Below are 14,469 nucleotides of genomic sequence, written 5' to 3' on the forward strand. Positions count from 1 at the left end.
TTCACAGTTTGGAAAAAACAAATGAGTAATTTAAAAAAAAGACAGAAAAAGGGAGAAGAAGTACAACAGCATTTACCATCCATTTGCAAGAGAGTGGTAGGTGGGTCCAGAAAGAACAATCCAATCAACTTCAAGTCCCTCCCACAACCACGGGCATTTCCTCTTTTGAATTCAAGCAGTAAATGATTTAACTTATTATTAGTGTGTTCTCTGTCCATAAAAGTCACCAACTGCTCCTCCAGTCAGAAAATTAGCCCTCCAGCCAGGCCGGTCAGCCAAGCGCAGAAAATAAAAACAATCCCAAGAAGGAACACTGAGTACCTTGGAGCAAGAGCATATATTCCTCAGTCCAATGAATGGAAAAAGGGGAGAGACTACAGTGTATGTTATGGCCTCTTAAATATTTATAGATGTGCCTTTAAAGGTGAATCTTTAGCCCAGGAATCCATACATCAATAAATCAGACAGAACACAAAGAATGTAGTGAACGTTCACTAACTTCAGTGAAGAACTATAATCGGGTTCACATTGGAAGCTTACGGTGTTGCTGTAAAAATGTTTTGTGTTTCTGACTGAGTCAGTGTTATAGCATTAATTAGTAAAATAAACAGGTACAAAATAGTTGCAAATCCATTTTCTTTGTTATTTAATCTGTTTGGGTCATTCTTTGCATTAAGATAAATTTAGGTTAAAGAAATAATATAATCGCTTCACCCCTTACAATAAAATGTTATTGCAGCCCACCTCTGGGTTCATTGTACACATCGATGACCTGTTGTGTATAACTGGATGGAATAAAACTTGTTAACAATTAATTGAGACACACACACACACACACACACACACACACACACACACACACACACACACACACACACACACACGCTTGCCGGTATCTTCACATATATGCACACAAATGAAGATCAAAAACCTTTTTGGCACCTAGTCCACACTGCCTGCAAGAATGCAGAGATTTTTCTCTTCTGAAGTGTAAAATACTGTATATACACTGTGTTTTGATGCTCCAAGAAACCAGCCTTTCGTCAAACTATGCAACTCTATGAAAGGATGAGGGAAATCTTCTGTGAGCCCTTTACGTCTTAAAATGTTATGGCATAAGTTACGTCTGTCGAAAATGTCTGCGGGGTGGCAGCTAAACACAACAACCCGCTCCCTCCTCCACTGGCTGTGAGTGATATTTCATAACCTCTATAATCTGTGGATGGAGGACCAGACAGATAATCCCATCATAAGAGAGGGAAACACTGGACTTTTCCTAATCATATTTTGTTTGCAGCAGCTCTGGAAGAGAGAAATCCCTACTGAACATCATTTTGACACATCATGAATCTGCCTATCCTACAGGCCACGGTAGAGGAGCCCAGAGGAAGTAGGGCAACACAGACTTTATCAGATCATAAAAGAAATTAATTAATCTTTAAAAAAAAAAAAGATTCAAAACAAGTTTATGTTGTTGGTAATTTAACATTTTAAACACTTTGTCTTGGCCCAAGTGTGAGGGCCTGAGCATAGTACCTTTGAAAAAACTGTCCTGAGAGCCAGGTGAGTCCTCCATTCTGCAAAAAGTGACTGGTAGAATGAGACCAGACTAGATCGGACTACACAGGTCAAGACGACAAAAACACAGTCTCACTCAAGCCCAGTCCAGCCCAGGCCATTCAGATGAATGTAAGAATCAGCTTAAACTGAGTTAAACCTTACCCAGCTAAACATCAGTGCTGATGCTACAGCTGCGTGTGAACATGTCCCTCATGGTAACTGAACGGGCAAGGTTTGGTTTACGATAGTTTGAAATGTTTACAGGCACTGGCAGGTCCAGATCCTGCTGCTGGACACTGCGATAGCTGATCCGGTCCCCTCCGTTCCTCAACCCATCTGGTTGGTGGTGGAGCTGCGGCTGAGGTGGCTGGAGGTAGAAAGGCATCTCATAGTGTGTACAGGATGGGCAGAAGGTCTGCGATCGTGTCAGTTTCCTGGCCATTGGAGGGGTGGAAAAAAGGGCAGGGCCATTTGGGATGGAGGAGGCGGCGGCTGTAGCCGCCACAATGTTGTGATTGGAGTGAACCGGCGGGAGGTGAGATGTAACGGCAAAGTCTGGCTCCTCCTCCTCCGACTCAGACTCTTCCTTCTTGCAGCAATAATACTGATAGAAACAGAGGGACAAAAGTGGGAGATGGGCAAAGATGAAAAAAGTGGTGACGAGAGAAGAAAGAAGAAAAAGTACCAAATGATGTCAAATGTGCACGAGAAAGAGCTGTCTCAATGATCACTCAATTATCTCTTGAGGGGTTCTCTTGTGTTGTAAACAGACTCCAGTTTGCAGCTGAGGTATTATGGTTGTGGTATGACCTAGCTTTCAAATTAATTCCTGGCATCTTGCCATCTAATATCTGCTGTAATTTGGGGATTACTTTTGATCCAGAGAAATGTTGTCAGGAAAGGATCTTACAGTTTCCCTTCTAGCTATGTTACCTGGGTTCCCAGAGGATCACGGTAAATGGACTGCATTTATGTAGTGCTTTTATCTGAGAAGCTTTAAACCTTGCTTCTTATTCATCTTTTCACTCCCACAGCACACACACTAAGTTACTATTCATAGGCCCCTTCACTTTTTGTACACGTAATATGAATTTAACTAATTCACACTTAATAACAATGATTTTGGGGGCTATTTTCTTTTAAAGAGAGAAATGAAAACATATTTTTAATTAAAATGATTTTGCTACTGCACGACAAAACCGGTTCAGATAAATTAGAACCTGAGGGAAGTCTACCTGTGGCAAACTCCCACAGGTAATGCTGAATGTTAGCATGAAAATCGAGAAAACTGAGGAATTCTCTGTGAGACAAGGAGCAAATGTGTAAAACCATTTATAAAGCTTAGGCCTTAATAATTGTGATATGGAAGAAGAGTGGAACCACCAGGTATCCTCCTCGAGTTGATTGTTAGGGAGGCATCCAAGAGCTCAACCTTCACTTTAACAGCTCCTCAGCAGAGACGGGAAAGACAACTACCTCAGCAGCAACTCATCAACCACTGCTTAAAGATGTCCAAGTCAGTACATATGGCAAACACTTGGCCTTGTTTATTACCTTGCTAAAATGAGGCATGGTTGTTACTGTGCCAAAAATGACAGTCTCTACTTTCTGAAAGGAGAAAAGAAAGACGTGTCCCAACACATACTGTACTCCAAGGCTGTGGTTCACTACTGAAATCTTTGCCATTCTGCCTGCTGTCCACATCTTGCTCAGTTGCACAGGTGTGGAAATGAATGCCAGTATTGATGTGTGTCAGCAGCCAACAACGTTAGGTAGATTTTTAGCTCGCCTACAGACCGCTGAAAACTACTTTAGGTGATTGCTAAGATTCCTTTCCTGTTTTTCATACAATTTGTTTGGTAACAAAAAATGAAATAAGATTGTTCAAATTGTGATAAACTTACAATAATTGTAATGAGTTTCTAATCCTGGGCTGACAGAGCCGGGGGTCTTTGTCCTCTGTCCGTTTTATGTTTTGAATGATCAGTTGTGTAATTAAATTTTTTTTTTGAAAACCTTGCTCTCAATTGGTTTTCCGTTTCCACTAGAATCAGATACAATTGACAATGCATTAGCATAGTTTTACAGATTAAAGCAGCATAATTACTCAACTCAAAGTACAATCTCTTACCTGCAGTTCTGCAAAAAGTAAATAGAATGAACAAAACAGATGATGAAGTCTCACCTGCAGCCTACAGTAGCACAGTACTGCGATGATAAGGAGTAATATAACCGAAGCTAGAATTCCACCAGTGATGACCACAGTCCCGGCTGTCATTCGAATTGCTCTCCATCAACACCCTGCAAAGAGGAAGAGGAGGGAAGGAGGGGAAGAAAGGAAGAGACAGGGGGTGGTGGTGGGTGGAAAGAGTTGGAGCATAGAGGAGGGTACGGGGTGAAATGAAGGAGCAAAAAGGCACACAATTCATCAGTTCAGTAGCTTCATTAAGTAGATTATAACTGTGTGTCATCTCAGTGGTGCTTATTGAATTATCCAGCAGCTAGGAGACATGTAATAGAATCATCCCACAAGTGCTGCTTATAATATAGACAGCATCTCAGACTGAAACACGAAGTGTGTGAGTGAGGGGGAGAATCTGTTTAGCGGGAGGACGGAAAAAAAGGATGAATTGCAGAAATGTCGAGAGGAACGAGGTAAACGGTTGCACAGATAGATGAGGAGAGATGCAACTACAACAGGGTGCAGTCAGTTTGGAGAAATGATGCGGCAAGTAAAATTTGCAGTCAAGCTCACCGAGATATTCTTCATGCTGCTGTGGTTCAACAAAGAACTGATAGGAACCCGTCCAAAAACAATATAATGTGAGGTGGTGTGCAAAGCAGATCATCAAAAGATCAGTCAGCAGGACTGTTGCAAGTAAACAGCCGTGACCTGTGAATTCGGATATTAAGTCAAAGGTCATAGCAAAGAGAAATGCAAATGCAAACCCAGGAAATTTGAAAGTGGATTTATTAAGTTATAGCATATTACAGTGCTTCTTTTATGTGATTCACAGCTTCCAAGCCACAAGTCAGATTGGAGTATTTTTGATCGATACTTGTTGGCTGAAATTTCTTGGTTTACATTTCACATTAAGGTGGAAATTATGCAGCGGGAATTCTACAGAATATCATAAGAAGACAGGTCCATTAGCTCCGTGGTTCCATTTAAGACGCTAAAATAGTGAAAGTAATCACACAGTGGTGTATAATTCAAATGTTATTATTCAACCTCAGTGATATGTAATATTTTTGAAAAACCTTGAAGGCACTTATCAGATGAGGGCACAGACCTTTTCCCTTCATTATAGCCGCAATCTGGAAGTGTCATAGAACCACACCAACACACTACATTGTGGATAATTGCTTGAAACCAAAAATAGGCCAGCAGGCTTGTTGCTAAGCTATGACTCATTGGTGCAAGCCATTAACAGCAACAAGCACACTGCAGCATAGGTCTATGTTGTCAAGATCTAACTTGAATGTGACATGGGCAAACACTAAAAAGGAAATACTAAAAATAAACAGGACTGCCACCAAATCTTGCAGTATCCAGTTTACCCTGACTTCTGCTTTCATAACATGACGCGAGCAATGCTGAGCATCCATCAGCTTACTCACATTAAGTTTACTGTCAGCTGTGTGTCACTGGGCATTTGGTATTTAGTATGACACCTGACACAGTGACCTTCTCACACAGTCATTAGATTTAAGTGAAACTGTTTAAACCGTAGACTGTATAAAATAATCTCTCAGCATGATGTGAGATGCTTTATAAAGTCAGAATAGATGTCTCTATGGTAGCTACCAGCCCTATCGACAAACACAGCACAGCTTCTCCTCACTCAAGCTTCAATTCAGCTGGACTCTAATTCAATCTGCAGGCCGCACAGTGCACCAACCAAATCAATATGGAGGACAAGAAAGAACAGAGCGTTTTGGCCTTAAAGGCTTCTAGTTTAATTGATAGGGAAACGAGGTGATTCGATGGCAATATGGTTGCCAGGAAAATAAGAGAACAGGATGTTCAGGTGGCGCTAAGCAACGTTTGTGTATCAATGTTTTGCACCTTTATTTAGTAGAGTGCATAAGAAAAGTGACAGAACAATGACAGTGGCTAGGCTAAGCCTAGTAGTTTAATGATTTGCGTGCAGACTATCAGACCTTGAAATGTTTGAGTTTTATTTATTTATTGATGAGCTTAAAACTACACTAACATTTTGTTATTATTGTAAAATACTGTAAAAATATACCCTGTTTTATTTGATTTTATAACCTGCAACCTTACTTTTTTTTGGGCCACTCTTACTGCAGGAGCTCTTTTGGATGATTGCAAGCAGCTGTTTTAAAGACCAATTGTCTGCCACCTTCCAGCTTCAAGCAATAGATAAGCTGAATGAATAGCAAGTCAACAAAGTTAAATATTTATCATCTTTCTCCAGAATCTGTGGGCAATATCCTGGATGTTCATGGACAATATGAAGATGAAAGCCAATGTTGCTCTGACAAAAAAAAGTTTCTGCCTAAAATATGATATGCTGGTCTTTAATAATCAGTTATTATTAAAGTTAAAGACTTCTTAAATAATAAATATATACGGTAATAATAATGATGATAATAATAAAAAGATGGGCACATGAATTAAAAAGTTATATGTTTAGGGTGCTGGGGCAGTATAAATGAGTATTATTTAGTCTGCAGCATTTACCTGCATCCTTTTAAGACCACAGGGCACAGCTTTATAAAGGTGGAATTAGATTTAAGGACGACTGAAGACAACATCGCGTAACAGATGATCCCACTATGTGTGCAGACCTGTGTGGCCTCATTTAAGTAACCAACACAGATTCTCAAGCACCTAATAATTAGTGCTGCTTATACTCAGCAGTCTGAATCCCTTCAGTGCAAACTCATCATGAGACCAGATCATCAGTGTTGGGCTTTTAGACCTTAATATCAATTTTCAATCTGAAAACCTTGACTAGTGTCTTTTTTGTTTCACCAGCAGATGGTGACATAGAGTAGTACACGGCCTACAAAAACAGGTTTCAAAAGGAAATGATCAAAATTACATTTAAATTTTAAAATAAAATACTAGAAAGTTAGTTGTTTTTTTTGTTTGTTTTAGAAAATAACACTTGTCTACAGACAATTAAAAATGCATCCTCTAAATGTAAATGAATCTTAAAGCCAAACATTAAGCTCAAACAAGACTGAGATAAAATTCCAGTTATAGTGAGATAAATTTACAATGAAAAGAACAGAAAATAAAACATTCCAAAAGTATAAATAAATAAATAAATACCAGTGAAGGAAAAACTGAATAAAAGCTGTAATAAAGATTAAAAGAAGACAACACAAGTAAGTCAAAAAAAGAAGAAACCACTGACTCTGCATGTGGGATCTGCTCAGAGAGCATGCTCCAAAGTCAAGGAGCCCTGATCACAAAAGTACAGTCACAACCACTTTTATATATTACTAACTATTCTGCTAGAGTGTCTGTATAGGTCCTCTTTTTTTTATTTGTAGGACTTGTTTATATTTTATGAATAATTTTAAAAATCAAACCATAGAGCCACGCTCCAAACAGCTGCCTTGCGGTCATATGTCTTATCACCATCTGTCAGAGGTACCAGGGGGATCTGCCAGGTCCGGGATCCCCATCGTCAATCCTCAGCATCTCAACATTGTGTGAGATTCTCAGCAACACCTCACACATCAGCACACATCATATATAAGCATGAACAACGTAAGAGAAAAATTAGCTGGACTGCCAACATTAGACTGTTGCCCTTAATAGTCCATATGTGAAATCAAATGTTCCTTACATGTGTAGGTGCATTATACAAAAAAGTTCCTTTGTAAAAGACATTACTGTTGTGCCAGTTGCAGCTTGCTTAATTGAAGTGGTTTGTCAGGCACCAGGCCAAAAAAATGAGCACATGCATGATCAGGACTGCGTGCACATAATTCTGACTCGGTGTCATACAAATCCTTTTCTGTCTTGTCTCAAATGATGATTTGTGGACTGAGCTGATTTCTGACTTTTCTCACTGATATTCCTTCATGAAAGTTATTATGGTGTGCACAAAAACACACACACACACGTGCATGTAGCATTTCTCATTCTGCAGGCTAGGCTGGTGCTGTGTATCTCCTGGGGCTACATTAATCAGATCAGTGTGTGAGCGATGTGTTGCAGCAAGGCGACAAACAGTGTTAATTATTTAACCACACACACTCACGCTCGTGCGCGCACAGACGCGTGCATATACGCAATCCAGACCCCATTGTGAAATAGTGAAATACTGGAGAGAGGCAATCTTGTCCACTCAGCTGCTTTTGCTGGTATTCGTCCACAGGAATGACAAGAGTTAGGGGCAAAAGAAGAATAGCCGTGTGCACACTCGCACACAAACACACACAAACACTCACATGCAATAATTTTAGTAGTAGCTAACATGCTCAGACAGAGGGCTTTGGAATAAAATGCCACGCTTCGATGAAACATGGCAGGGATCACAGCAAAAGGTCTTGCTTGGAATAATGGCTGCTGACAGGCTTTCAGTTCAGTGGGGAAGAAGTACGCAGTAGGTGGTGGATTCGAGTAACACACACAAGAGACGATAACATGCCCTGAGAACAATGGGAAGAGCTCTGTTATAATGGTAGCTGTCAAAGGGTGATTTTACACACATTTACAACGACAGAGTGTACCTACACATGGTTTTTTACGGAAATGACAAGATCCAAAGCCTCCTGAGAAGTATGCATTATTTAGCGAAAGAAGTGCTCACGTTTCTGCTCCAGTAGCTCCAGTTTTCAATCTCACAATCTTAACTGGTAACAAAGTTCCAAAATATGAATATAGGGACACGCAGAAAACAACAATGCCTCATCAACTCTGTCTGATTACAGTTTTTTGGCCCGTAATGAGTCCTTGCTCTTTAATAAGCTGTGCAATCAGGGAGCATTCAACTAGTATAAATGACATAATTTCAACCTGCAGGATGTATACTTTTATTGGAAGACATTATGTCATTTTGTTCGTCATTTCGTTTTGAGGCTTTGGTTTCTGTATTAATTTTGTAAAAAGCACATCTTGTGGCCTTACTTCTCCATTTTTGTACCTCTCTTCTGTCCTCCTGCCTGTGACCTGGAAAATGAGGTCAGAAACTCAATTCCTGAAGTGCATCTCAAAGAGAGAGAAGTTTTACGGGAGAGTGGGGATGCATAGGTGTATCATTTGCAAACGTTTCTTTGAAACCTGTGATCTAACAGGCATGACACACACAGAGAAAATGTGTTCTTTTTGCATTCATAACTTTAATTAGTTATTTCAGATGATTCCACAGTCAAAATTTCTGCCGACCACACTGTGAACTTAATCAAAAGTAATGCTTCTAATGATGTCATGATATCAAAAAGTGAAATAGAGAGAAATGTAAAAGTGGACAGCACATTGTGTTACTTTAAACTGGAAGCTTTGAATCAAGGATTTCTCATTTTGTTAAAATGAGTCTTGTCGTCGACTGCTCTGCTCATGTGGCAAAGGTAAGGATGGAAGGAAAAATGAGAAAAGAGAACAGGAACCTGTGTTTGTTGGCATTTGTTTTTTCCATGACATCTGTACTTTTGTCTTTTCATCTTTCATCTTAATCTTTTTGTGTTTTTATGCTAACGTGTCCCCTCGCTTGCATCACTCGTGTCTGTCTCTCAGATCACAACTCCTCCCAGCGTAGATGTGTGTGAGAGATGCGTGAACTGCGTGCTTCCACTGGATCCGATTTGAAGGATGTCAGACATTTTTCTTCCTATTATACAGTGTTTTACCACCATAGAGCAGCTCTTATTGATAGATAGATAGATGTTTGTGTATCTCTGTGAAATCTCTTTGAGCTGTATGTAGATTTGCATATAAATCATGTTTCACTAGCTGGGCCCACGTCCTCATTTTAGGTTTGACAGCGTTTTAGTAGCTTGCAGAACTGGGTGAACCTATATAGATGAAGGAGCGTGTTTGGAGGCGTGGTCCTGCTCCTGAAATTCTAATACAGCATCTCCAGAAATTGTTTGCATAATCAAAATAGATAATTACTTGTTATACATTTTCTTTATCATGTTTAAAATTTAGAGTCACATTGGGGCTAGGGCCTTTCCATTTGACAAAGGGGTAAAGGTGGGGTCACCAGTCCATACCCTCTTCTCAAAAATTCTGTCCTGGATGTAAATTTGTGAGAAAGTGCTGCAGATGCTACCCGGTTTATTTTTGAATTACTGACACAGCCAGATTGTCTGTGTCCCCCACTGCTTTCTCTATCAATTTTAAATAGGAAAGTCTTGTACTGCATAACCCCCCCCCCCCCCCCCCAACAAAAAAACCCCCAACTGCAACAAGTTAACATGTCAGCTGAAACTGAAGACTACTTGTATTAGCAAAATATATACTCTGACTGAGCTGTGGGTAATGTTAATCTGGATTAATAATGCTCAGTATCAGTCCATCAGTGTTATAGGAATGCAGTGATTCTCTCGAGTCTATGAGTGTTGCATTAATCTTTTATCTATGGCAATCGATGAACCTTATTCCTACACTTCCAAGGTTAACTTCTGCAAGAGTATGGCTGTGTAGATTGTTGCAATCAAAGCCAGTATTTTTGAGCAATAATCATAAAATTCAATGTGGCAATCAAATTTGAAATATTGAATTAAATTTAAAAAATTAACTAAAAACTACATGAAAAACTACAACTTAAGTTTCTAGTTTGTTTAACATGTGAAAGCACATGCAGGCAGTGACAAATGTTAAAAAATTCACATCCACTTTTCCTAATATGAGTTTGAAGTGCACTCTTTTTTCTTTTTTTTTCTTTCTTTCTTTCTTTTTTTAAAATGGCTTCTACTTTTTTCCTTTAGCCTTGTTAAATGAACCTGCTCTACATTATCCTCTCGGGTGGCACTGACCCTGACTGGCATTACTCAACTCTGTGTCCCTGACTCAGTCTATACCCGCATAAAATATCACCTGGTGCACAAAATATCTTTTGCCAGCATTTGTGTCCCTGCATCCACCTTCAAGAATAATGACAACACACACCTATCCTGAGGTAAAGCTCAGGATAACTGAGGTGCTTTTTTCTTTGGTAGACAGCAATCGTTTTCATCCATCCTGTGTGTCCTAGCATTACCTAGGCAACATGTCTGTAATTAGTGCCCCTCTATGAATGATATATCATAAAAATGGCTCTTGGCTTGTGTGAATATAGCACCATGAGGACATTTTAAGGACTTAACAGTGACCTGGGGGTCTCTCCATTTAATTATACAGCTTGCTAAATGTGTCTCATCTATCTAAATGACCTTGCTTAGTTGTTCTTCCAGTTCAAATTGCAAACTGAGGTAGAAGGTACTCCTATAACTTTAAATGTGTTGTGCAAGGACTAAAGTAATGGAGCATGACTTTCCTTCCTTGCTAATAGCATTTTTAGACGTTGACTATTTGTTTTTTAACAGCAGTCCCAATTTATTTTAGGAGTATATATTTGGCGATGTCATGGTACAATATCATGATATTATAATACTAGTATGATAGTAATTATGCACATCTGTTCAACTGCTTGCTAAGGCAGATATCTAAACAGTCAGTCATATGGCAGCAACTCAGTGCATTCAGGCATGTAGTCATGGTCAAGACTCCAAAACTTCAAACTGAACATCAGAACATCAGAAGGGGGAAAAAGTGATTTTAAATGACTTTCAACATGGTTCGGTTGTTGGTACCAGGCAGGCTGGTCTGAATATTTCAGAAGCAGTTCTCTGGGAGAAAATGTCTTGTTGATGCCAGAGGTCAGAGGAGAATAGCCAGACTACTTTGAGCTAATTGAAAGGCAACAATAACTCAAATAACAAAGTTATGCAGAAGAGCATCTCTGAATGCACAACACATAGAACCATGCTAAACCACTTTTATCATACCACAAAGCAATAAATCACATCTTGAGGTGGTTTCTTGAACATGACAATGAGTTCAGTGTACTCAAATGGCCTCCACAGTCACAAGATCTCAATCCAGTAGGGCCCCTTTGGAATTTGACAGCTGACAAATGTGCAATGACTGTGTAATGCTATCATGCAAATATTGACCAAATTCTCGGAGGAATATTTTCAACACCTTGTTGAATCTTTTTCATGAAGAATTAAGTCAGTTGTGCAGCCAAATGTTCACCCAGCCCTACTAAGCAATGTCCTGTGAGCATATATTACTCCAACTGCTTTCAAAGCAGCACCATCCACTTCAGCATTTATCAACAAGAAAATGCTAGGTTTTGTCTCAGTGTTTGGAGAAATCCACTACAGATAACGACGAATATTAATAAAAAAAGGATGCCAAAATGTTTGCATATCCCTATGCTGAAAACAACAAACTTCTCATTTGGAGACACTCAAATGGAATAAATAATATCACTTTTTGTTCTGATGAAGCTATAAACAGGCTATTTACCTGTTGGATACAAATCTCACTGATGATGTCCTTTTACATTTACAATCCACAGGAGGAAGCCATTAGTTCTAGTGATTTCATTATAGGTGTTCTTTTGTGAGTTGCTCAGGTAAAGTGTCTTAATCACATCAGTGTGGAAGAAGCACAGAAGTTAAAGTGCACGCAATTCTGAAAGATAGAGGCAGACACACTTATTCCCCACACTTCTCAGCAGGGTGTTCAAGGGTCTTGAACAGTGTAAAAGCTATAGTTTCCCTTTTCTATGTGGATAAAAATGGGACAAAAAAAGTACGACATCTATCTATCTGTCAGTTTATTGTTCTGCCCTCTCATATTAAAGGAAATTAGCTTTCATTTTCAAATCATTTTAAAATAATTGCATACAATCACGTTTTGTCAGCCTGCCACTGCACTTCCTACTCCTCCCCACAGCCCTACCCTGTTCTACCCTCCGCTGTGAAAATCATACCACTTGTCTGTGAATGACAGGCTGTAATCTTGATGCCACAGAGAGCTGAAGTCGACTAACAGATCTTACAGTCGGTTGAAATCATAGCTGATGAATTGAAAAGCAGTTGTTAGTCCCGCAAGTTAGAAAGCTTTAAGTTCCTGTCAAGAGAATGTATGGAGTACGTATGTGTGGAGAGAAGGGTTAAAGTCTTAGCACCAAGCAAAGCCCCTTAATCGAGGCGGGGTGCACATATAGATGCCTATTCAATTTGGGTCACTTGTTGGTTACACTGCTTCTGGTTTACTCCTAATTCATAAAAATGGCTTACAATCAATTTTGACTCTTTGTAGTTATGCATAGTTAGTAGTTATGCATAAAACCTTGCTTTGATCTTAAATTAAATTCTCCAGCTCATCATGCAGTGATATTACAAGTTGAAATGCTTTAAAGTCTGCAGTGAACTTTGCACATGCTTTATTAACAATGTGAGAGGAATTGATAATTAAAGATGTTAATTGCAAGGTGCAACCTGCTTTGAATTAAAAACAGGGTGCTAGTTTTATAGATTCAGTTATTTTCAGTTATTTCAGTTATTATTTTTTTCCACTGGGGAATTGCAATGACAACAGAGACAGTTTGCTGTAACACTCAGAGCTCTGTTAGGACATACAAACACACACACACACACACACACACACACACACACACACACACACACACACACACACACACACACACACACACACACACCTTCCTCAAGGCTACATAGTCTGTTCAGGTTATTATGCCTTTAAATACATATAATTCCATTTTCATTTCCCTTAATTAGCTAGGAAGCTATTAAATGACCTTTGCTCCTTGACACTCGGCAGTGAGAAATTTTATCCTACTCTGCTATGTCTTCCTGAGCAAACAGCATGATTCACTGAATTTTAGCTCTTGACCTGGGAGCCGGTTAGTTAGTTCTGGTTGGCTGGTGAGAAATGCATCCGTGCATCTCAGAGAGGCCGTCTACTGACACGTATGCTCTAACACATAAGCCGTGATGTCAAACAACCATTTCCAATCTGTTGGAAATGGTTCAAACTTTCTGCTTGAAGTCCCTTCACAGCTCAGAGGTAATCGTAAGTTTGGGCTTCAGTTTTGTTAGGTGCGGTGCATGCAAACCCCATGCTGTGTAAGGTTTTCTTGCATGTTTACGCCCAGTATGTGACAGGTTGTCAGTTTGTCAAAAAGAAGCGTGTGGTGAACAAAAGCACATGCCCACATTGATCAGTCCAAGGTCCTGAAAGCATGAGTGACACAAGTAGGATTATATGAGTGTATAGTTTTTGTGGCATTGCAGTACTTTTGACTTTAACTTAAGTTGAAGCAACCTGAAACGCTTCACTTTTACCAGCATAAATCTCCTCTCTTTGAAATCTTTTCAACAGCCCACGCAACACTTTCCATGTATTTTTCCCTCCTTTCTCTAAAAGGTATTCTCTTAAATTCAAAAACAGTCATCTGTGTGGTCCTTGTGTGAGAGAAGGGAGGGAGGGAGGTTGTTGTTACAGTCTGAGTCCTCAACTTTTCTTCAGCCAAGGACAGGCAACCCGATCGCAATGTCCTCACACTGGATAATAGATATTTCATCTGATATTTCATCTAAATGTATGCATTAAATGTACCATGCAGCGTCTGAGGGACACACACATTCACATACATCTAGCCAGATACCACGGTAAATGTAGTGAAACAAGAGGTAATGAAGGTCAATTCACATTATAACAGCATACTCTGATCATCATAGCGCTAAGTTCTCCAAAACCCCAGCTGTTGCTGTTGATGCCAACATATGGTTTGCGAGTAGAAGAGAAGAGAATCGGTGTTGAAAGAAGGCCCAGTAATCCCCTGCTAGTGTTCCAATGTTTTTGTTATTAGTGCATGTCTTCACAGTGACTGGGTTGTAGCTCAA

The 14,469-nt window shown here is 39.6% G+C and overlaps 1 protein-coding gene across 1 annotated transcript in view; it reads right to left on the reverse strand.

Moving 5' to 3' along the window:
• The window catches only part of LOC113025897 (protein FAM163B-like), a 19,878-nt gene continuing 5,409 nt past the window's right edge, over positions 1 to 14,469 (reverse strand). The window contains exons 2-3 of the mRNA XM_026174129.1: positions 3,746 to 3,861; positions 1 to 2,164 (exon numbers count right to left, since the gene is read on the reverse strand). Coding sequence (XP_026029914.1) covers positions 1,727 to 2,164; positions 3,746 to 3,838 — 531 coding nt within the window. The 5' untranslated portion in view covers positions 3,839 to 3,861 and the 3' untranslated portion in view covers positions 1 to 1,726. The remainder of the gene's footprint in view (positions 2,165 to 3,745; positions 3,862 to 14,469) is intronic.

The sequence above is a fragment of the Astatotilapia calliptera genome, chromosome 7 (assembly GCF_900246225.1).
Source record: "Astatotilapia calliptera chromosome 7, fAstCal1.2, whole genome shotgun sequence".
NCBI lineage: Eukaryota > Metazoa > Chordata > Actinopteri > Cichliformes > Cichlidae > Astatotilapia > Astatotilapia calliptera.